This window comes from Sander vitreus, chromosome 15 (genome assembly GCF_031162955.1).
Source record: "Sander vitreus isolate 19-12246 chromosome 15, sanVit1, whole genome shotgun sequence".
Classification (NCBI taxonomy): Eukaryota; Metazoa; Chordata; class Actinopteri; order Perciformes; family Percidae; genus Sander; species Sander vitreus.
In genome coordinates, this window is record NC_135869.1 from 26,451,627 (window position 1) to 26,475,550 (window position 23,924).

At 44.0% G+C, this 23,924-nt stretch overlaps 1 protein-coding gene across 2 annotated transcripts in view; it reads right to left on the minus strand.

Moving 5' to 3' along the window:
* The window catches only part of smurf2 (SMAD specific E3 ubiquitin protein ligase 2), a 74,811-nt gene that overhangs the window by 22,904 nt on the left and 27,983 nt on the right, over positions 1-23,924 (minus strand). The window contains exons 2-8 of one of the 2 annotated variants that reach the window (XM_078270296.1): positions 19,556-19,594; positions 16,145-16,253; positions 8,929-9,062; positions 5,771-5,836; positions 3,203-3,287; positions 2,032-2,115; positions 1,190-1,404 (exon numbers count right to left, since the gene is read on the minus strand). In XM_078270296.1, the coding sequence (XP_078126422.1) occupies positions 1,190-1,404; positions 2,032-2,115; positions 3,203-3,287; positions 5,771-5,836; positions 8,929-9,062; positions 16,145-16,253; positions 19,556-19,594 (732 nt within the window). Of the gene's footprint in view, positions 1-1,189; positions 1,405-2,031; positions 2,116-3,202; positions 3,288-5,770; positions 5,837-8,922; positions 9,063-16,144; positions 16,254-19,555; positions 19,595-23,924 lie in introns of both variants that reach the window. The other variant, XM_078270295.1, reaches the window with a different exon arrangement.

Genomic DNA, 23,924 nt, shown 5'->3' on the forward strand with positions numbered 1-23,924 from the left:
GCGGGGGATCGCAGCTTGTGTGTTTGTGTGCGTGTTTGCTTTTACATGAATGTGTCCGATTGTTTGACTGTGTGCACAAAGGAGAACACAGAGAGAGAGGGGGGGGGGGGTGAATGGCTGCCGCCAGCCTTTAACAGCCAGATCAATTCAACTAGATCTCTGTCTAAAATGGAGCCAGTATTTCAGGCTCCTTGTGTGGAGCTGCAGTGTCATCAGAGCGGCGCTGCACTGAATGAGGACAGATGAGCTGGGTTACTGAGCCCAGTGTTGAAGGGGGGGCAGGGGGGGCAGCAGCGAAGCAATTAACACAACAGCATTATCATGATGACAGGATTCATAGTGGAAGTAGAGATGGCTTTCATAGAGGATAAAATAATCCAGCATACTCTAGTGCAATCACAATATTAAATATTTATCTGCCTCAAGATAGGAAAGGCCAGACATACAGTATTAATAGCATAGTGACGTGGTTTCAGAAGGTTTTTTTTTTTTTCAGCTGCACCCCCACGTCCTCGTCAGATTAGTCTCGCATTGCCACACAGAATGTATCTGTGGTGTAGCCAGACTTCACAGTGCTACATGACAATCTGGGACAGGAGGAAAAAAAAAAAAAAAAAACGTTCTGGGTTGTTTGCACTTCTAATCACAATCGTCTTGGTCGTTGCTAAGCTCCGGATGCAGCGACGGTAACTCGCTAAATAGTCTCGGGAAGGAATTTGTTCTGATGGAACATTTGCACATTTTTGTTCTCTCGACTGCCCAAGACAAATTTCTCCTATAGGAGACAATAAAGGCTTATCTTATCTAAAAAGGAACACGCCGACTTATTGGGACTTTGTCTTATTCCCCGTATCCCCCAGAGTTAGATAAGTCCATACATACCCTTCTCATCTCCGTGTGTGTCATAACTCTGTCTGACGCACCGCTAGCCTAGCTTAGCACAGATCCTGGAGGTAACCGGCTCCATCTAGCCTAGCTTAGCACAGATCCTGGAGGTAACCGGCTCCATCTAGCCTAGCTTAGCACAGATCCTGGAGGTAACCGGCTCCATCTAGCCTACTGCTCCCAATAAGTGACAAAATAACGCCAACGGAGTGATTTGCTTGCAGCACCAGGGATACGGTGTTCCTTTAAACACAGTATATATACTATATGCAAGTCCACTCTGTGGTGCGGGATTCCCACTAACCATATCCCTCAGGGAGGTCTGGGGGCGTGTGCAGGTGGGTTCTGCTCATGTAGTTGCGGTGCCTTTGGGAGCGGACCCGTCTCTCCTGGGCCCGCTGGTCACCGTCGACGGGCGGCAATACGGTGGTAGGCGTGGCCCCGTTGGTGCTGACGGGCGTGTTCTCATCCACGATGCAGCTGAGAGGCCGGCCGGGGCTGGAGTACTCTGATGCAGGCCTTGAGAGGGGCGAGAGGGAAGGAGAGAAGCACAGAGAAGACCAAGAAGAAATAGTAAGGGTGTAAGAAAGAAAGAGAGGGAGTACAAGAAACCATAATGAAAGGATTTCCCAAATCGTTTCGATTCCAATTCACAAAGTCTTGATTGGATTACATTTTTAAATTCGATATCAATTAGGTTAGGGAAATTGCAGTTACAAGCTTGGATAATGGCCCTTATAATGAAACACAAACAGCAGCAAATCAATGGGCAGCATTTAGGAAGTCTTTAGGTGCAAACTGGGAAACCCATAACCGGCAGCACGCAAACAAAACATCAAACACAAAGGTAGTTAGACTGCCTGAGGTAAAGCTTGGTAAGAACTAAGTGATAAACAGAAACATAAGTATTAAAGACGGAGACAGAGCTGGGAAGAGATGCCTCTGTTCCCGCTCTTGTCAGCTCCGTGACTTCCCTGGCTCTTCCACACCATTAAACACCGCTGTCTGGGGCGGTCTGTCTGACACCCTTTTTGGACAGACTCCTCGCCAGTTTGGGAGCACTGAGGTCAGAGATGTGGTCGGCCTGCTGCTGTTTGATTTAAGAGGTCTGGGTTGGAGTTTCTGTGGGCTGCAGAGTGTACTCACCTGGTAGGCCTCTCCCACTGCGTGGTGCGTGTGATGTGGTTCAAGTACTGGATCCGTCCAGACGCTGTCCTCCGCTCCTCCCAGCTGGCAGCAGAAACATACACAGACGCAGCAGTGAGCCGACATGGTTAGGCAGCCACAGAACCACCTCGTAGTGTTCTGTCTCGCTGCTCTGTCTCGCCACATTGCAACTATCATATTCCGTACATCGTTACCGTAACTGTGTCCATGTTCGGACACCAAGGTTGCAAGGTTACTGGCTATATCCGGACACAGCCGGTCTGACGCCGTTTCCTGTCTTTTTGCGGTGCTTTTTTTGGGCGATCGCCCCCAAAGTGCAAATAGAAGTATTTTGTACACATCTTAGAATCTAGGTGTGAATTGTTATATATAAAGATGGACATTTACATCTCTAATTAGTGTTTAAAAGTGACTTTGATGAGATAGAACAGCAAACTGATCTTATGTAGCGTTTTATGTAGAGTGAGCACTGAGCCAGACTCAGTTTAAAAAAACTGCCTTTTAAATGCTACACTGCTTGTAAGGAAATAACAGGAGTAACGGGCGAACCAGCTTTAAAAGGCACAGATTTTCTTTTTAGATAAGGATCCAATTCATGCCGATGTAAGGAGAGGTTTATGTGGATTTCGAAAAGTAACTGATTAATAGTCAAAGGAACTTTAAAGTGTCCAAATGTAATGATAGCCAGACAGATTCTTTTGAGAGAATGGAGGAATGAAGGGGTGCCGTCAATTCAAGAGTGGGCTTGTGATGATGGCTAGAGTTGCAGCGTTTGAAAAGATGTCACAGAAACAGTTTGCCAGATTGGATAGCTTGGATAGAATTTCTTCAGAGCTAAATTACGTGGTATCGGATCGGTGCATAATCTCCAGTACTTTCAGATGCTGATACCAGCGTTTTAGGCAGTATCGGAGGCTTTTCCAATACTGGTATCGCAAAAAACCGCAACTGAAAACATTACACAATCATTTATACTTGTATTTAAAACCGATATTCTGATAAAACGTTAGCCCAAAAGTGTCCAAGCACGGACACAGTTGCGTTACCCCCGTACTCGAAGGCAGCAGTTATTGTTAAGGATTTGCAACAGCTTCTCAAAAAAAAACTCCTCCTGAGATGATACAAGATTTCCCCCCCAAACTCAACTCACCCATCTGGGAGATCATTGTCAAACAGCCGACTGCAGTCCACCACAGGGCCTCCTGAGCCTATCCGGTCCCTAGACTGCAGGCTCACTGCAGCAACATATGGCAGACAGATGCACGCACTATTACTAGACAGCAGATTACAGTGCAGGCGCAGATATTTTATCGAAGCACAAAATGGAGCTATATATCTTTATGAGTAACAGGAATGGGGTTACATTTTTTATCAGTGGTATCCTGGAGGGTCTGGTTAAAAGGGAAGTTGCATTTTCATCTTTTCCTTCTGCGGGGAGGGTCCGGTGTTATGAAATCTAATGCTACATTTTATATGAAGACTGGGGAGGCTTTTTTGAGCAACGAGAAAATAGGCAGGAGGAAATGGGCAACATTTGGCAGACTACAGTCTCACACTCAAAGAGTATTTCTGATGTGTACATCACATTCATTCTGCAGCGACGCACTGCAGTGAGGAAACAGACGAGTGTGTTATCTACAGGTTATTGAACAGGTGAAGTGAACATATTTTGGGCTCGGTAGTGAACGACACGCTAACGGGCTGACGGATTCAGTGTTTTTAGCTGAGCTGGAGAATATTCGGTTAAAAACAGATCGGTGATGCCGTTTTACCCTCGTTGTTCGCTGTGAAGTTTGCTGGAATGGTGATGTTATGTATCGTTTTGTGTGGAGCGATCACTACCCCGGACTCCGTTTAAAAAAAAAAAAAAACTGCCTTTTAAATGCTACACTGCTTGTAAGGAAATAACAGGAGTAACGGGCGAACCAGCATTAAAAGGGATCCAAGGATCCAATTCATGCCGATGTCAGGAGTGGTTCAGGAAGTGTTAAATTGAGTCCAAACTAGTTTAATGATAGCCAGACAGATTCTTTTGAGAGGATGGAGGAATGAAGGGGTGCCGTCCATCCAGGAGAGGGCTTGTGAGATGGCTAGGGTTGCAGCGTTTAAAAAGATGTCATACCAACGGTTTGCCAGATTGGATGTCTATACTAGAAAATGGGGAAAGTACCTGAACTTTCTGGAGGGCTCCTAAAAAGCTTTGTGCTGGGGAGAGACGTGTACTATGTGCTTATGGCGTTATAACATATACATGTTTTGTTTTGCAGTTTATTGTCTGTTTGGTTATTTATTATATTGTCTTACATGTTATGAGTGTTGTCATCTTTTCTTAAATTTTGTGGGGCGCCTGGTTAGCTCACCTGGTAGAGCGGGCGCCCATATATAGAGGTTTACTCCTCGACGCAGCAGCCGCGGGTTCGACGCCGACCTGCGGCCCTTTGCTGCATGTCATTCCCCCCCCTCTCTCCCCTTTCAAGTCTAAGTTGTCCTAAAAAAAAATGGCCAAAAAAATAATCTGTAAAAAAAAAAAAAAAAAAAAACGTGGGGGTGGAGGATATGTTCATCCATCCATCTTCCGCTTATCTGGGGTCTTAGCTGGGTAGCGGGGGTAGCAGCTCCAGCAGGGGACCCCAAACTTCCCTTTCCCGAGCCACATTAACCAGCTCCGACTGGGGGATCCCGAGACGTTCCCAGGCCAGGTTGGAGATATAATCCCTCCACCTAGTCCTGGGTCTTCCCCGAGGCCTCCTCCCAGCTGGACGTGCCTGGAACACCTCCCTAGGGAGGCGCCCAGGGGGCATCCTTACCAGATGCCCGAACCACCTCAACTGGCTCCTTTCGACGCGAAGGAGCAGCAGCTCTACTCCGAGCTCCTCACGGATGACTGAGCTTCTCACCCTATCTCTAAGGGAGACACCAGCCACCCTCCGGAGGAAACCCATTTCGGCCGCTTGTACCCTGGATCTTGTTCTTTCAGTCATGACCCAGACCTTCATGACCATAGGTGAGGGTAGGAACCAAAACTGACCGGTCGATTGAGAGCTTTGCCTTCTGGCTCAGCTCTCTTATATGTTCACGTCATAAAGTGTATGTTTCGCATGTTGTTTTGCATGTTGTTTCAAAAAACTAAAATCAAATAAAAAGTGTCAATCATAAAAAACAAGTGTTGGATTAAGAACGGAATTTCTCCTCCCCATCCCGGTCCACCAGGCTAAAGCAGTCAACCCAGGGGAAACACTGTATAGGATATCCATCTATATATATATATATATATATATATATATATATATATATATATATATATATATATATATATATATATATATATATATATATCCAAGCTCCATGATTACTACAAGAACTGTCAAAGCAACTAATCAAAGATGACGAGATAATTTTAAAGAAAATACTGAAATGACTTTTAAATAGTCAACCTTGGCTTTAAGCGAGTTTCCTTTTGCTGTAAATGCTGCCCATTAGTGGTTTAGTATGCCACCCTCCTTGAACATTTAATACACAGTGAATGAAGGACAACATGCTGTACATCTGACCTCATGGTGACGAAGACAGCCAGTGGGAATTAGCCCAGAAAGACCATTTTAGGGATTAGGTTTGTGTGTAGCTTCCATTTACTTTCTAATTAAAAGGGACCGTTTTTTCCAAATCTTTAGCGTGCTTCCAAACGCATCCCTGTTTTCGTGCGTCCATCCGTACTCACCCACTATCTGGCCTCTGACTGTGTCACTGTCATTGGGACTCAACTTGTTCAAGTCTAGTCTCTGGTCTGTGGAAAGAAAGAGAGAGAGAGAGAGAGAGAGAGAGAGAGAGAGAGAGGACAGAAAAGAAGAAGTGGAGCGCCAAAGTGAAGAGAAAGAGAGACAAACAGGAAATGAGAATAAACATGAAAGAAAGAGGAGACGAGAGAGAATTCATCAGTGTCAGGGATTTACATGCAAACCAGCATGTGTTTGGGATGCATTTTTTTTTTTTTTTCCCTCCTTTGGACGAGTCCCATTGCTCTGTATCATTTACATCACTCAGACTCAATTCCTCTCTCCCTCATTATCCGTCTCTCATTCTTCTGTCTGTAGACCACAGCTTGGCTGTGCCCTGGAACAGATGGTCTGGTCTGTGGAACAGCCACGGGCTGTAAAAATCTCACCGCGCATCGCTACAGAGCAGGCTTCAGTTCAAATGCGGAGGTCAAACATTTGACAAATTTCAGTACAAAGCCTGCACTATTCCGCTCGGTCTTAGCATGGACATGAACCTCTGCCAAAGTCTGGAAACTCTTTGTCTGAACTTCTCAAAGTCTGCGGAATTTGAGAGTGAGGGAGAGAGAGAGAGAGAGAGAGAGAAAGAGATCAGGCAGAAAAGGAAAGAAAAACTTGTCCAAGTTGCCTGCAGACATAAGAAATGCCACTATCTGCTCTCTGTTGTCTGGGTGTCATGCAGATCAGCTCAGGATGTCTGTCTAGACTAAACAGGGACCAAAACAGGCAATGGTCAAACCGTTACAAGGCTGGCCGGAGGTCAGCAGCCACAGAGAAAACATAGACACACACACACACACACACACACACACACACACACAAAGACAGTGAAATGTAAAAGAGCACTCACTTTGAGATGCATACATTTAAATGCAGTCATATACACAAAGACGCAGACACTCTGCAATTATACATAAATGTTACAGTCAACCCCAAGACGCTCTACAATTATACACAAATGTTTTAGTCAACTCGGTGCCCTCTCTAAGGCCTGTGGAGGGGACAAACTGCAACTGCTGGTAAATGCACACAAAAAAAACAACAAAAGAATGACAAATACTCGCAGGGGGAGAGCGACCACAACAGAGAGAACACAACAAATCTACACTTTAATAGCTCTACAATTATGCACGTCTGCTTGAAATGACCGGTTGTCTAGATCGGCAGACGGAGATAGTGGGAGGTTAGTCACAATGGCATTTGATGTGTGTGTGTGTACATGTTGCCAGTCTATGGAGGAGACTGAAGGGGAAACTGAAGGGGTGAGGAGGAGGCCAGGAGAGAAAGGAAATGCACAGGCAAACCACTCACAGCTGTGGCACAAGGTTCAGGTTTCCTGTGTCGCTCCAGGAAAACAAGTGTGAGGGGCTTCTAGGAAAAGGCGCTGGGATCCTTTTCCCCCCGTTTCTGCCTACGCGGCTGCGGGCCTCGGCGAAGCCGGTACCAGCTCGCTAAGTCACTCCAGGCTCCAGCTTTGCTGCTACAACGGTCTTTTTTTTTTTTTTTTTAAGTTTACTAAAGCCTCCATCTCATTTATCCAGTTAGCTTCTGACATGAGACATTTTGACTGTAATTGCAGGGCGATGTTGATTGGCTCTTCCTGTTCTGGCAGAGGGCAGAGTGTTGACCCCTCTCACACACACAGCTCTGGCCTCTGTCAGACCTAGTGAGGGGGACAGGACTAAAAAAGGAGCTACTCTATGTTGTGTCACTCAGGCCCGACAGCAGCACTGTGGTTCTAACTTCTGCTTCTTATCACACTACAGGTATGAAGCCAGCTTGATGGATACGGCCTCATTTTACCATTAGGGCATGAAGAACTACAATTAATAATTCAAGAGTTGTTCTCCACCCCAGTAGAGGGAATAATGAACTGAGACAAATAAATAGCGCACTCAAGTAAAACAAACAAGTCATGTGTAGTTTGGCAACAAAATCTGTGCTGCAACTGAACTACAATTACATTTTTGGAACAAAACAAAAGACCATCTGGGGGAGGAAGGGGGGGGGGGGGGGGTCCTAGGTGTCAGTACTGCATTACAGCTGACTGCATCCATAGTGATTTAATCATCACGCCAATATACAACAATGCTGTAAAACAACATCTTTGGAGTGAAACAGCACAGACATATGTTTTCAGCATTTAGGCTTTTTAAGAATGCAGGATGAAAGGAAGGTAACATCGTAGGACACAAACAGGGTGCTAAATTAACTTTTTCCACCAGCCGATTGGCTAGTGAATGTTCACATTTTACCAGCCACTTTAGATTACAGTTGTGTTTTTTTGGCTGGTGAGTGCAGCTTCTACCAGCCACTTGCATATTTTTCCAGCATTTGGCAGGTGGATATTGCTAATTTTGTACCCTGGACACAAACTTTGAACAACTGACTCTATTCAAAAGATAAAGGTGCCCTATGGAGTTCTCTCATGCACAAACTAAAATGTATGTATATGTGTTGGTCGCCAAAACACACTGTGTGTATGCTTGAGCCTAGGCTTGCCGCGCTAGTCGGTGTTACAGGTGTACACGGTGTTTGGGCACACACTGATTACATTTATCGCCCATCGCCTCCACCGTCTTCTTTCTTATTTCATAGAAATAAAACCAATTTAGATCATTTTTTGTGTGCATCAGTGCCCACGTGACAGTGTCGCTCCGTACAGCAGCGTCACACCACAGAGTGGCAGGAGTCCGATTTCAGACCGACTAGATGATGGCGGAGGATTTGGTGTCAAAGTGAAAAGCAAAAGTGCAGAATCCAATTATTTATATCATATATCAGGGGTCTTCAACATTTTTTAAGCCAAGGACCCCTTAACTGAAAGAGAGACCGAGCAGGGACCCCCTACTACATATGTTGCATAAAATGAAGTTGCATATTAAACTGGGCCTGCAATAACGCGTAGGGCAGCCTAAAGCCTTTAGACATTATACATTTTTTGGGGAACCCAGCTTGTATATACATTGCTCTGTAGTGCTAGTACAGTGGTCAACAACTCCACAGGATACCTTTAATACACAACATTGCTTCTTCCACTAGTGACCAGTTTAATGATTTCAAAACATAATTAAAAAAAAAATGGAGTAATACTGACACTTACAGCCTGTGTCTTTAAGGCGGTTGATAGCGTTGGACAGAAGGCGGACACAGCCGAGGAACCCAGCCCCTTGCTTCTTGTGAATCTTCTTGTGATTCCACACACTGATGGTGATAGAATCGGATTTCCCGATGTATCTGCGGGGAAAGGGAGAAGGAAACATAACTGATATTCAACAATGATAAGCTCGTCATTAGGGGTGTCACGATTCTCCAAATCCTCGATTTGTTTACATTTTCGATTCTAAGGTCACGGTTCGGTTCTCGATTTAAACTTTTTTTTTTTTTTTTTTTGAAAGCACAGGTTGCTATGCCATTATTTGAATAATATTCGAAGATTTAATGCTCAAATGCAGCCTGTTATTAATACTTACTACAATACTCAGGCTTATGCATTGTCAATGCCACTATAAGCATGTGGTTGTTGTTACACGTTCTGTCCACTAGAGGGCCTCCCAACATCAGCCTGGCCTTGAAGGGGACCTACGTCATGGCGCATTGCATTTCCGACACGCCGCTCTCTGTTTACATTATATTCCATCACGAGCACACGGCGACAAACACAAATCACCAGAGAACTCTGTAATGTAACATCTAACAAGTGTATTGAAGCGGCTCTGTTGTAAAGGCTAACGGTGCTCGGTTAGCACAATGACATCAAGCACAGCCAAACGATTTGTCAAAAAAATAAAAGTAACAATAGTGTTAGCCACGATGCTAATGACATTGATAACTAAGCCAAACAGCGCTGTCACAGCACTTCAACACGCGTGTTTTTTTCCGCTTGGCAAGCCGACCGGATGTGACATGGGGGCGTGGCAGCATCGACGATTCCATTTCGTAATGCGAAGTTCGAGATTGTGACTTAATTTCGGTCGATTTCGAATTAAAATCAAAATTGTGACACCTTTACTCGTCATAGGCTACATCTACACTACAACGTTTTGAGACAAAGTCCATATTAACACGACCCGCCCAGCATATTTCCTTGGATTAGGATGGCACCAAGATCTTGGTTGCAGCTGTCGCCGTGGTCCTGCTGCACTCCCTGCTACACTCTGCCACACTCTGCGGTGTCCTGCTGAACCCTGCTGCGTCCTGCTACGTCCAGCTATGCTCTGCTGTGCCACGCTACATCCTGTAACACCCTGCAGTGCCCTGCTATGACATGAACTACTACGACTACCATTTGTAGTCACTGTTCCATTATCTTTATTGTGACTATTATTGCCACTGTTCATCACACCCCCAACCGGCACCGTCAGACACCACCTACCAAGAGCCTGGGTCTGTCCCAGGTTTCTTCCTAAAAAGGGAGTTCTTCCTCGCCACTGTCGCACTAAATGTTTGCTCTTGGGGGAATTACTGGAATTGTTGGGTCTTTGAAAATTATAGAGTGTGGTCTAGATCTGTAAAGTGTCTCCAGATAACTCTTGTTATGATTTGATACTATAAATAAAATTTTATTGACTGACATCACATATCACATGACCATTCACACACACTGGGTATGTGAGCCGGTTTAAACAGGAAGCAGATTGTCTGATGTTACTCTCAGGTTGAAAATCATGAATGTATAAGTTGAAAACACTTTGAAGAAAGAACAACAATGGTGAAAAGTAAGAGCAGGGATTTATTAGCGTGGACCGACGACGAGGTGGAGCTGCGTACTATGAACTATGTAAAACATAATTGCTCATCTAACTAAATCTGTTAGGAGACGTGCTGGTAAATGTCAAAATGTAACAGCTAGTGTGTCGACACTCAGGATGTTCCCGGCAATGCAGGGAGACACGCATCCCCCCCACAGAAACTGTCTCCTCGCCAAGGACACATTACAAGACACAGTCGGGACATGCAGGCGGAAGAGGAAGAGGAAGGTGGGGTGCCTGAGGGATTTTTCCAGACAGTGGATTTCAACGTGTAAATCTGACCCTAAGCGTCTGAGACAGAGCACCACAAGCAGACTGGGATCCTGTGAGTCACTGATCGGCATCAGCCCTGCCCACATATCAGAAGGAGTGACAGAGAAGACTTGCAGTAGACCCTTGACATGACATTTAGCTACAGTGATGTGATGAGCAGCAACACAACTAACTGCAACTAAACTAACTCTAGAATTCAGTCAGACTGTGGAAAGGGTCTACATTTGTCGAGCCCCTTTTCGATTGTGTTTATTAACGTGACATCTTAAGAAAAATGAAGGCAATTATTTCTCCCTAACACACGAAAAGCATATGACCAGCTTGATTAAACGAACTTAATTGAAAATGTAATCGGGTATAAACAGTCATCAATCAAATTGCTGTCAAATGTGGAGGGTTGTAATATCAGTTATATTATATAATTCAAGGGTTGTTTGCCTTCGGAGTAAACTATTTTGAAGCAGTTTGTAGACTAAACTGTAAACATATGAGACAGCCCGAATGCACGTCTGCTGGAAAGTAGTATTTGCTACATGATCCGACATTTGTTTTGGGCATTTCTGCCTTTATTAGATAGGAAAGCTAAATATGAAAGGGAGAGAGGGGGGGGGGAAGACATGCAGGAAGGTCACAGGTCGGATTCGAATCCTGGACCTTCTGCGTCGAGGATTAAACCTCTGCACTTGTGCGCCTGCTCTACCCACTGAGCTAACCTGCCACATGAGGCGACATTCTTAACTGAAGACGTTGTGGATAAGTTGCATGGAGTAGGAGACGGATATGCTTGAACTGATGAGGAGAAAAGGAACATCACATTGGAAGAGGTGGCAATTAATCAATAACTAGAAGGCACTCGGAGGGCGCAGACCTCTGCCAAGGCATGCCCTCTTACAATGTTAAAGGATAACTTCAGTTTCTTTTTATGACTCTATTTTATGTTTTTGTGTCTAAGAGACTGATGGGAACAACAATCCTTGACATTGCTCCAGTATTAAGCGAGACTATAGACTACTAAAACAAGCTGCAATGTTACGTTAATGGGCAATTGCGCACCTTCAATTTACGTACGTTAGTTTTGACACCGACATGCTCAGATTATTAAGTGCCTAACAATAAGGTCCATCTCTGTAGGGATCCTTTCCATAATGTTGTCAAAGAGTAAGATCCTTTTTGTTTAACAGGAAACGGCCTCAAAATCCCTATTGCCAAACCAACCAGACTCCATGTAAATAAACGGTAATTGTATCATTGTAAAAGACAAAAACAAAAAACTATCAAAAGCCGCCTTGGTTTGTCTTCCCACCGTTCCAACAATCACCACGTTGGTTGAAATAAACCCTTAATTCAACCATTTACCTGTGAAAACATGCTGGCTCTATACACGCTAAAAGTATTGACTATTTACATGGAGTCTGGTGAGTTTGGCGATGGTCTAAAAAAGGTCCATCTATAAGCCGTGTTAACAGCTTAGTTGGAGTATTGTCTTTTTCAGAATAAGGCCAAAAAAACGAAATATTATGCGCATGCAAATCAGGTCAATGTTTAAGAACATGGGCAGGTAACTGTATACAGACAGCCAAAGACATTTAGAGAATAAGATGAGACAGACCGATTATTTCCTGACTGCCTACGTCTGTCTCCTACTTGCTCTCTTCTCTCCCCTCGTGTTTCAGGCAAGGCCGAGAGTGCAGTGTGATAAAATCTCACCATGTGAACCTGTTGTGGCACATCTGCTCGGTTGGGCTCCCTCCTTCAGTTGAAAACTAATCATCTGTGCCGTTTCGCAGAACTGCGTTGCACTGTAATTATCATGCTGCTTACCAAAAGGGATATGAAACAATGGGTCTGTGAGTAAGACGTCTGGACATTTTGAGTCAATGCCAAATGCCTGTCTGGGGTGCGATGGGAGAGAGCTGCAATGTCAGACAGACGTGACGGGAGGGAAGTATTATAACCAAACCCCAGTCATCTGGATCACCCTCCACGTAATAAAATTCATTAGTCTGGCTACGATTTTTAATACCAGTCATAGGCAATAACACACACACACACACGCCGCACGAGAGACAATGGGAAAATTTCAATAAAAAGGAAAAAGCAGCCGATTTAAAGAGTCAGATGTGCTTTCTAAATACATCCCTTTATTTGGCAGACTGTATTCATACGAGAGGCATCTTTGGCACCATTTTAATAGCTTTTTCTCTAAAGTTACTGCCAAGAACATATGGTCAAAGGGAAAGAAAAACATTTCATTACAGCAACACTTAAGTCACCATCTGAGATACAAACAGAACAAAAAGGGAAAGGCCCGATACTAACATTCACCAGAAGGGACTGGGACCTGCTCATGTTCTCAAATTGATTGACAGATCTCTAGTCTATATCCACGACATTCAACTTCTGGGATTGCTCCAGTGCTGCCGGAAATTCCGCCGTATGCATGTCTTTTCGTCCGATGTCCGTCCCCTTCCACTGTCTCTGTGTTGGCGTTCTAACCTCCGGTGGATTTGTGAGGACTATGGTTAACTCCTCAGATCTCTGCAGGGTAAATCCAGACAGCTAGCTAGACTATCTGTCCAATCTCAGTTTTCTGTTGACCGACTAAAACAACCTTTGAACGTACACGTTCCACCAAAACAAGTTCCTTCCTGAGGCTATTTAACAGAGGCACCGTGGCTCCGTGAGGAGCTTAGCGCCGCCCAAGACGATTGTGATTGGTTTAAAGAAATGCCAATAAACCAGAGCACGTTTTTTTTCTCCCATCCCAGAATGCTGTGTGGACTAGCCAGACCCTCCCTCCGCGGCGCTGTGGAGGAAGGTCTGGCAATGCCAGACTAACAGATCTCTTATGCTTCCTCTGCATTGTGGCACTTCATTTTTTTTCCTCCTAATTCTTCGACATAGTTAACACTAAGGATCTAATAAAGCCATTAATGGGGGTGCTGCTTTACTGGGTGCTTCCATGGCAATTCAGCCTCGTTGGTGGGAGGAAAATGGATGGATGAGTGGGCGTGAATAATTTGAGTCTAGACTGCAACACTGGGTACTTAACAGTGCAGATGTATAATTTAATAATGCCATATTTGAAGAACTCCTAATTAACCAAATGGGATGAGTGAGAGCACACTGGAGGGAGACTCCAAAATGCTTGAAAACACTTCATAACACTCACTATGAAGATCCTCTGAAAAAATCATTACATTACTAATAATCTCGGTGTCCTTGTCCTTTAAAGTGATAACAGGAGTGGTTGTTATGCTAATGTATACTTAAAAGGTCCAGTATTGTAAAATAAAAGTGAGCTTTCCATGTCTTTGTTGATTATAAAGCAGGTCGAGGTGCTTTAGAAATACTGTGAGTATCAAAATGCTCAATCCACAGAGAAATCCACACAGCCCGTATTCATAAACCCGTATTCATAAACTGCTGTGGGCTTAAAGAGACAGGCGCTAATAAGGTACTAATATATATATATATATATATATATATATATATATATATATATATATATATATATATATATATATATATATACATACATACATACATACATACATATACCCCCTCCCTCTTCTCTGATTGGTCAGCGTTTCCACGACTGTAATGGCAATGTAGCAGCACCTTCTATATCGGTAGAAGGTGCTGCTACATTGCCATTACAGTCATTCCCCGGCTGAAATGGCAGAGACACCAAGAGCACAGATGAGCAAGTCCTGGAAACGCTCACCAATCAGAGAGGGCTTAAAGAGACAGGCGCTAATACGGAGCATTTCAGACAGAGGGTGAATACAGGTATATTCAGACAGACAGTATGAGAAAAATAGTGTTTTTTTGAATATTAAAGCATGTAATCATGTTCTAGTAGAAACCCAAAATACAAGTATGACGCTGATGAAATGAGCACAATATGGGACCTTGAAATTTCAAGCATATCCTGTAGTTGTTAGTGTCTGTTTTTACACACTTGGTGAAGGGCAAAATGAGTGTGAGAGGCAGGCAGGCAGCCAGCTAGACTGTCTGCTATCCTTGGCATGCCACCCCCCCCTCCTGCAACAATGCTGAAGGGTCACAGTTCACGGGCCAGTTTGTCGGCTGTGACCAATGAAACCCTGGACACACGCACACACACACACACACACACACACACACACACACACACACTCTTGCACAGTATTTCTACGCTCTCGAATGATCACATACGATCAAATGGAAAAAAAGATTCACTGCCAACAGCTTAAATGCACCAGGCTGTAGTCGGAACACCAGGTGTTGGAGGCCCTATTTTAATAAGTGTGAGCCAGCCAGACGGCTTTCTAGCCTGCTCAATTAAAACCACTCTCCTCCAACACGCCAACTGAGAATCCTGCTGGTCATGAGGACAAACACTACAGACAGTAAAAGGGGGTACACCGGTGTTAAACTGGCACAGTAACACCAGTAATTTCCACATAAATTCCAGTCTGACACATCTGCGGACTCCTGGGACAAATAAGTGCAGAGAAGCTCCACTGAGCCTCCGCTGAGTCTGTGTTCTCCTCTCCATCGATCCATCTTTAAAAAAAAGGTGTGCACGCACACACACACACACACACACACACACACGTGTGACTTTTTCCCTCTTGTCAAAAGTGACAGGAGCAGCTAATGTAGAGAGAGGGTCCTGTATCCCCAGCAACCAAACAAACGGAGACATGTGCTTCCTCTCGCTGTTGGCTATGCATGACGGTTGGATAAACACCCGGGCGAATACTGGAAACTTTCACTCTCACGTTTTCACTCACGCGCTCTGTCTCTGGGTTTTTTTTTGTGTGTGTTTTTTTCCAGGTTACTTTCACAGGACAAACCATCTTTGGGAAAGGCAATCAGTGTACAACAAGACATACATGTGTTTCGGTCAACGGAAGAAAATACTACTGGAGACGCCATCCTTTTCGGTTTCTTTAAACACTGCTCTAAGAGGGACGGTTTTAGACTCTATACTGGTGCTGAAGGGTTATGTCATTACGGAGTATCTAGATAAGTGAGAGACCAGATGCGAGAGCTGTTTACATCTGTTACTGTTTAGGTTCTGTTAATGACACAGCCCGACACTTCTCCGTGTGCTCACTTATTGAGGTTAAATAAAGAAAGACATAAAAACTGCGAGGCACTGTAATGGCCCAAGCAGGGCCTCAGACTGCTGTTTGTAATCAGATTAAGTCTTTAGGAAGGTGGGAGGTATTCAAATAAACCAATTTTTTTTGCCTTTGAAAACAGATGTTGAGTAATGAGTGTGTTAACGTGTCTGGGACTCACAGGTCATAGTGTTGATTCCACTTGGGGTCAAGTGTGTTCCTCACAGTGTCTGTAGAGTGGCATTGCCCTGAACCGTCCACAACAACCTTGGCAAAGGGATCAGGGAGGCCTGCGGGGGAGAGAGGAAAACGCTCAGCCACATTCACCAAGGACAAATATCAGATACACAATTTTAACAAGACACAAATGACAACATTACACAGCGGTGGCAGCCTGCTGCATGGCAAATGGTGAGAAACACAACGCAGATGCTGCGGTGTCTACAACACTGTTCTTCTGCTTCGGGACCAGACCAGTCACACAATACTCATTGTTTACTTCCTTTATTTTATTTTCTCTTCTCTTGTATTTTGATTCCAATATGAGATCCTTTGGAGACAAAAGTACAGTTGTGGATAACTAAAGATGTATTGAATTTGTTGCCCTTAAGTGGTAATTTAGGTATTTTTCAACCCTATTCCCCCATGCATTGGTGTCCAAGTGACTAATGTGAACAAAAATCTTTGAAATGGGTCCAGTATTGAGCTGTAACCAGCAGCAGGAAACCGGGCTGCAATGTAATACTATAGGGCAAATGCGCACAGTCAGTTTCCGTCCACTAAAAGTTCTGTTGTTGCCGCTGACAGGCTCAGGTTATTCTTCTAAGTGTCTGACAACATTATGGAACGGATCCCTACAGAGATAGACCTTTTTGTTAAAGTGTTCATATTATGCTCATTTTCAGGATCATAACTGTCATAATATATATGTATTTACATTTGGCATCACACTTCTGTTCCATCTTTGTTGGGAGTCGCACATGCGCAGTACCTAGGTAAGGACTACTAGCCAGTCAGAAGCAGAGTATGAGGGCGTGCCCTGACAGTACCTAGGTAAGGACTACTAGCCAGTCAGAAGCAGAGTATGAGGGCGTGCCCTGACAGTACCTAGGTAAGGACTACTAGCCAGTCAGAAGCAGAGTATGAGGGCGTGCCCTGACAGTACCTAGGTAAGGACTACTAGCCAGTCAGAAGCAGAGTATGAGGGCGTGCCCTGACAGTAGCTAGGTAAGGACTACTAGCCAGTCAGAAGCAGAGTATGAGGGCGTGCCCTGACAGTACCTAGGTAAGGACTACTAGCCAGTCAGAAGCAGAGTATGAGGGCGTGCCCTGACAGTAGCTAGGTAAGGACTACTAGCCAGTCAGAAGCAGAGTATGAGGGCGTGCCATGCTAGCAGCTAGGCGAGCATTATAACGTGTGTTACAAAGTGACCACGTTTGTCTCTGAAGTAAAGGCTGGACTACAGTAGAGCTGTTTGGAGCAGTTTGTGAACAGTGTTTTCTGTTGGAGATGGTAAGTCCCTTTGGGGGGGACTTTGGGCTTTTTCACTTTGTAAACCTATAACATGCACAAAAAGATATATAACACAATGAAGGAAAGGGGAAAAGCCAGAAAGCATAATATGAGCACTTTAAAGAATAAGATGGTGGTGGTGATGGCGCAGTGGATATGACACATGCCTTTGGTGTGGGAGACCTAGGTTTGAATCCCACTGTGATACATCAACCAATGTGTCCATGAGCAAGACACTCAACCCCTAGTTGCTCCAGAGGCGTGCGACCTCTGATATATAGCTGTCGCTTTGGATAAAAGCGTCAGCTAAATGACGTGTAAAAGATCCTTTTTGTTTAACATGAAACGGTCCCGAAATCGTTATCGCCTAACTCACCAGACTCCATTTAAATACTTTTAGCATGTATAGAGCCAGCACATTTTCACATGTAAATGGATGAATTAAGGGAGTCTGGTGGGTTTGGCGATGGCCATTTCGGGGCTGTTTCATGTTAAACAAATTAATGGATAGGAAAGCTATGAAAGGGGTAGAGAGGAGGAAGACATGCAGGAAATCGTCCCAGGTCGGACTCTAACCCTGGACCTTCTGCGTCGAGGCACAAACCTCTGAATATGAGCACCTGTTCTACCAAGTGAGCTATCCTGGCCACAAACAAAAAATAATCTTTGAAAAAAAAGGTCAATCTCTGTAGGGATCCTTTTCATAATGTTGTCAGACATTTAGAATAATAACCTGAGACCTGTCAGTGGCAAAAACAGAACTTTTAGTGGACAGAAATTGAAGATGCGCAATGCCAATTAACGTTACATTGCAGCTTGTGTCAGCAGCGGTATATCTTATTACTGGACCAACTTAAAATAACTGTTCCCATCAGTCACTTAGACACAAAAACATGGGAAAATAGGGTCCAGGTTAAAGAAATACCAAAGTTGTTACCCTTTAATACAATAAGCTGGTTTGGTGTGAAAATATACCACATGATTGTTGCTCAATCTATTAGCAGATTAATGATTAGTCACACACAAAAAAAAAAAAAAAAAATCCGTTCGAAGTTTCGTGAGTGATTATTTAAATACGAAATGTTTGCTTGTGGTAACATACGGTATGAGCTGCAGCAGTATTGTGTCTTTGTTTTATATTATTAGAAAGAGAATCATTCAGACACATCAACGTAATAACAGACACACAGCACATAATGGAACACACACACACACACACACACACACACACACAGCGTTGGAATGGCAGGAATGGGCACCACAGAAACCACCTGAGTGAGCAGAAGACCTTTACATGCTCATTCACCATGACAGCCTGACCCAAACACACCCAAACACTAAAGACACCCACACACGAGGTATTAAGTCTTAGTGGAAAGAACATTTACTGGGTGTTATTTATGCAAAGTGTTTGCAGAAATTCTGTCCAAAATGGAAATAAAGTACAGTCACTGTATCTTAGTGACATTTTACAAAACTTAATCAGCGTTACAGTATGTCAGTAATGACTTTTCCTTGGTCTGTGTGTTTAGGTTTAAAGTGATTGGGGCTAGGCCTGTCACGATAACTCATTTTGCCGTTTGTCGTTCTGAGACCATTTTCATCTAATGTAATGATAATGGCATAATAATGCAGGTACACCTTTTCAAAGATCAATACACTTTATTTCTAAAGAATATTTAACACTGGAAGACATATGAAATAGCCACAATAAATGAACAAAACCACCAAAAAAAAAAAAAAAAAAGGAAATTTTTCCGGCCGCGATAACTTCCATTTAAAAGTTATCGGGCTCATTTTTATTTATCATGTAATTAATTGATTTATTGCATCTTGCGACAGGCCTAATTGGGGCACTGTGTGAACAACACGGACAAGGACATATATTGTTAACCATCCACATCCGTTGAAAAGGCCAAATGTCTAGATCCTAGTGTGCCGTTAAAGGCTGTCGGCAGCCAAACTTTATCGGCCCACGTTTCTCCATCTCAAAAGGTCTTTGCAGTGAAGATATTACTGTATATACCCACATACTGTACAGGTTTATCATATATACGGCTGCGATTGGCAGATACTTACGGAAAAAGTCCTTCTTCACCAGGTTTTTGGCGCAGAGGACTGGAAAGAAAAAAGGAAAAGGAAGAGTCGAGGGTTAATTTAATATAAACATTAAAATCACAAGCAGTGAATCAGGATTTTATTTTGTGTGTGTGTCTATTTCAGGATTCAAATGAGAACAACTGTGCTGCAGTCAACCTTGGTGCAAATTAAACCATCTCTTACACAATTAGACAGCATTTTAAACAGCACGCAATGGATAGAAAAGGACTTCTTTCTTTCCCGCTGTCGCACCAAATGCTTGCTCTTGGGGTGAATTACACAGTGTGGCCTAAACATACTCCATCTGTAAAGTGTTCCAAGATAACGTCTGTTATAATTTAACACTATAAATACAATTTCATTGATTTGAGTATTAAAACATCTCATCCGCAACAGCAGAGGAAGCAACTCCTTCGCTATGGGTTTGAAGTTGAAGCGTTATGAACAGTAATGAACACTTATTGTATCTTTAGATGTCACGCGTTACAAAATTCAGTCGCTGAGCTAGAGGAGGGGATGTTTTGTCTCCGTCTCCTTCCCAAAGCAGCCTGCTGATGGGACCCTGTTGATCTACTGTGAGAGCCATGGAGGCGGTTGCCGAGGCGATGAGGCACAGACGCTTACACCCTCCTCCTGTGTATGCGGGGACGGATGAGGAGGCTCAGCCACCACCTGGGAGTCTGGAATTACAGTTGCAGCCTTTGAGTCAGGCACATGGGAACACAGTTTGGGCTTAGCTTATTTCTGTGACAGTGTTTATTTAGAGACACTAATTGGTCTGGATGTACAGTATGTGGCTGATTCATTGGTTCATTGGGAATAGAGACGAGACTATAAGTAACTTGACTGAGATAAGATTATATTTAAGATATATAATTCATCTCGTCTCTTTCCTTTTCTTGATCCGTTTCTCTTTCAATTCATCCGTTTGTGTCTTGTAGTCTCTTCAGCTTTTCTAGGCTTTATGTTGTTCATGTCAAATGTTCAATAAAAAGGCGATCGCAAAACCTAACCATTGCCTAATCCTAGTGCTTTCCAGGCAGCGCTGCCTGGAGGGCGACATTGGGGGCTTAAAACACCCACACAAAAAAAAACCAGGAGTAGACCAGGCGTTTAGTACAGCCCACTTTGATGTCAAGTGGGCCAGACCAGTAAAACCATTTCATAATATATGTCTCAGTGGTCAACTGAGAGAGAGACAGACAGACAGAGACAGACAGAGACAGACAGACAGACAGAGACAGAGAGAGAGACAGAGAGACAGACAGAGACAGAGAGACAGACAGAGACAGAGAGAGAGACAGAGAGAGAGAGAATCTCTTTCAAACTAGAGGCTTTTTTCACCTTCTTCTAACATTTAGACCAAACAAATCATTGATTAAATCAACAAAATAAATGTGCAGATTGATTGATGAGTAAAAACAATCTGTATTTTCAGCCCGGGCCGGTTGTTTGTGCCTTTTCTCTGTGCCTGACTTGCCCGCTCCCGTCATGTGCAGGTGAGAGTGCTCAGACTTTACTCTGCTAACACAAATAGACAAAGACACACCCATGGTGGTGGCAGACTGCAGCCAAAGCCATTCAATCTGCAGCCACTTCCAATTCAGCACCACCCCCTCCATGCCTCACATACTCAGACACACACACCATGTGAAGTATCACCCTGAATCACTTTTAGGACTGAGCTGAAACTATTTTGCCCACCAGGAAACCGAGGAGGGAGCAGGACAAACCTTCTGGGTGCCTCGTCGACTAAATTAAATTTGCAAATCACCAGCTTCACCAGTGTGGAACACACCAGCATCTACATATGCATGGTGTTTACAGATGCACAACACACACACACACACACACACACACACACACACACACACACACACACGAGAACATGCTCGACAGTTGAGGAAGAATTTCTTTCCAGCAAACATCCCTGGGAATGTGTTAAGTTCCAGTGAAATCCACCTCATTTCTAAAACATCTGGCACGTATCCCTTTCGGTCGCGCTCTTCCTGAACACACAGACGAGCGAGCACAACACATGCACGCACTCGTTCTCCACTGATCTGCCGTAATTAATATTAAGAGGCACAGAGGAATAAGTATGGATGTGTGTGCACACGGAGGTGAAAAAGACGCATTAAGGTAACGGGTGAACGTTGTCTTTTTTGGGTTGCCACAATGCAGACAACATGTACATTATGGGAAACAAAGCTCGACAGTTATTTGATGGTGTTTTCAGAGGGGAAACATTGAGCACTATGTTCCCTAGTCTAGAAGTTACAATGCAATAAATCCACAGGAAGTGAAGGGAAAGAACAGTGAACCACTGGGAAATACGACTCTAAGGCAAGGTATGGCAACAAAACCCCGCATTTAAAGTGCTCATATTATGCTTTCTGGGTTTTTCCCTTTCCTTTTTTGTATATATCTTTTTGTGCACATTATAGGTTTACAAAGTGAAAAAGCCCAAAGTCCACCCCAAAGGGACTTACCATCTCCAACAGAAAACACTGTTCACAAACTGCTCCAAACAGCTCTATTGTAGTCCAGCCTTTACTTCAGAGACAAACGTGGTCACTTTGGAACACACATTATAATGCTCGCCTAGCTGCTAGCATGGCACGCCCTCATACTCTGCTTCTGACTGGCTAGTAGTCCTTACCTAGGTACTGTCAGGGCACGCCCTCATACTCTGCTTCTGACTGGCTAGTAGTCCTTACCTAGGTACTGTCAGGACACGCCCTCATACTCTGCTTCTGACTGGCTAGTAGTCCTTACCTAGGTACTGTCAGGGCACGCCCTCAGACTCTGCTTCTGACTGGCTAGTAGTCCTTACCTAGGTACTGTCAGGGCACGCCCTCATACTCTGCTTCTGACTGGCTAGTAGTCCTTACCTAGGTACTGTCAGGACACGCCCTCATACTCTGCTTCTGACTGGCTAGTAGTCCTTACCTAGGTACTGTCAGGGCACGCCCTCAGACTCTGCTTCTGACTGGCTAGTAGTCCTTACCTAGGTACTGTCAGGGCACGCCCTCATACTCTGCTTCTGACTGGCTAGTAGTCCTTACCTAGTTACTGCACATGTGTAACTCCCAACAAAGATGAAACAGAAGTGAGAGGTCTCACTCTGTAGCTAAAACAGAGAGCTCAACACACAGGGTGAAAAGAGGAGCTGCAGGAATGTGCAGTACAACAAAAATATGGTGTTTTTTGAAAATTAAACCATGTAAACCTATTCTGATATAACCTCTAAATACAATTATGAACCTGAAAATGAGCATAATATGAGCACTTTAAAGTCCAGACAGGAACAAAGAAGTGACAATAAAGACAAATTGAGACCAACTGCAGAGTAAGGCAAGACTTGACATGGCCCACACAATGGCCAGCTCAGCTTCAAGGGATAGTTTGAATATTTTGAAGTGGGGTTGTATGAGGTACTTTTTTTATAGACGGTGTGTTGGCTACAGTAGATGGCGGTCGGCACGCCCCCCAGTTTGGAGAAGCAGGCAGGAGAACCGACACGGGAAATAAGCAACGTGCTGCTGTGGAAGGCGGCAGCAGCTAAACAGATTTTAGGACACCCTTAACAAAAAAATCTATTTCTAAGTTTATGTTATATTTAGAATATTTACACCGCTTTACCTTGCTGTCAGACAGACCTTTCCTTTCCACACACGTTTCCCCTCTCTCTCTCTTTCAGTCTCTCTGCAAGGTTCTTCTTCTGTATACTCTATTGGCTCATAAAGGTTTCCTCCTGTCTCCACAGTGAACAACATTTCGTCGTTGCTGTCATAATCACTCATTTTTATTTGCTTGTATTTGTTGTCTCTTCCATAAACTGCTGAGAGTCTAAGCCAAACAGCTGATTTGTTAGGTATACGGAAGTTGTACGGTTGAGAAAATGTAATGCCAAAGGAAAGGGCTGTCTGACTGCACGATAAAGCGGTGGAAATATTATAAATATAGCATACACTGAACAGATTTAAAGTTTTTTTAGGTGTTTGTGTTTTTGCTGCTGCCCCCATCCCCGTAGATTGCTTTGCTTTCGTCTGGGTACTCTGGTCTGTTTCTCCAAACTGGGGGCGTGCTGAGTCATCTACTGTGGCTAATACACGGACTATGGATAAGCATGTCATACAACCCCATTTCAAAATATCCAAAATATCCCTTGAAAGCAAACTAAGCTGAGCAAAACCTGCGGACCCTCCTGTGAGTACATAAGCAGTCTCCAGCTAGCCACAAGGCAGGAAGGCAACACTACAATTATACCTATATAGGCTCCTTATGAAAACATACAAGGGGCCGGATTACAGCTGAAAACCGCTGGAATGGTGCACGCAGGAAG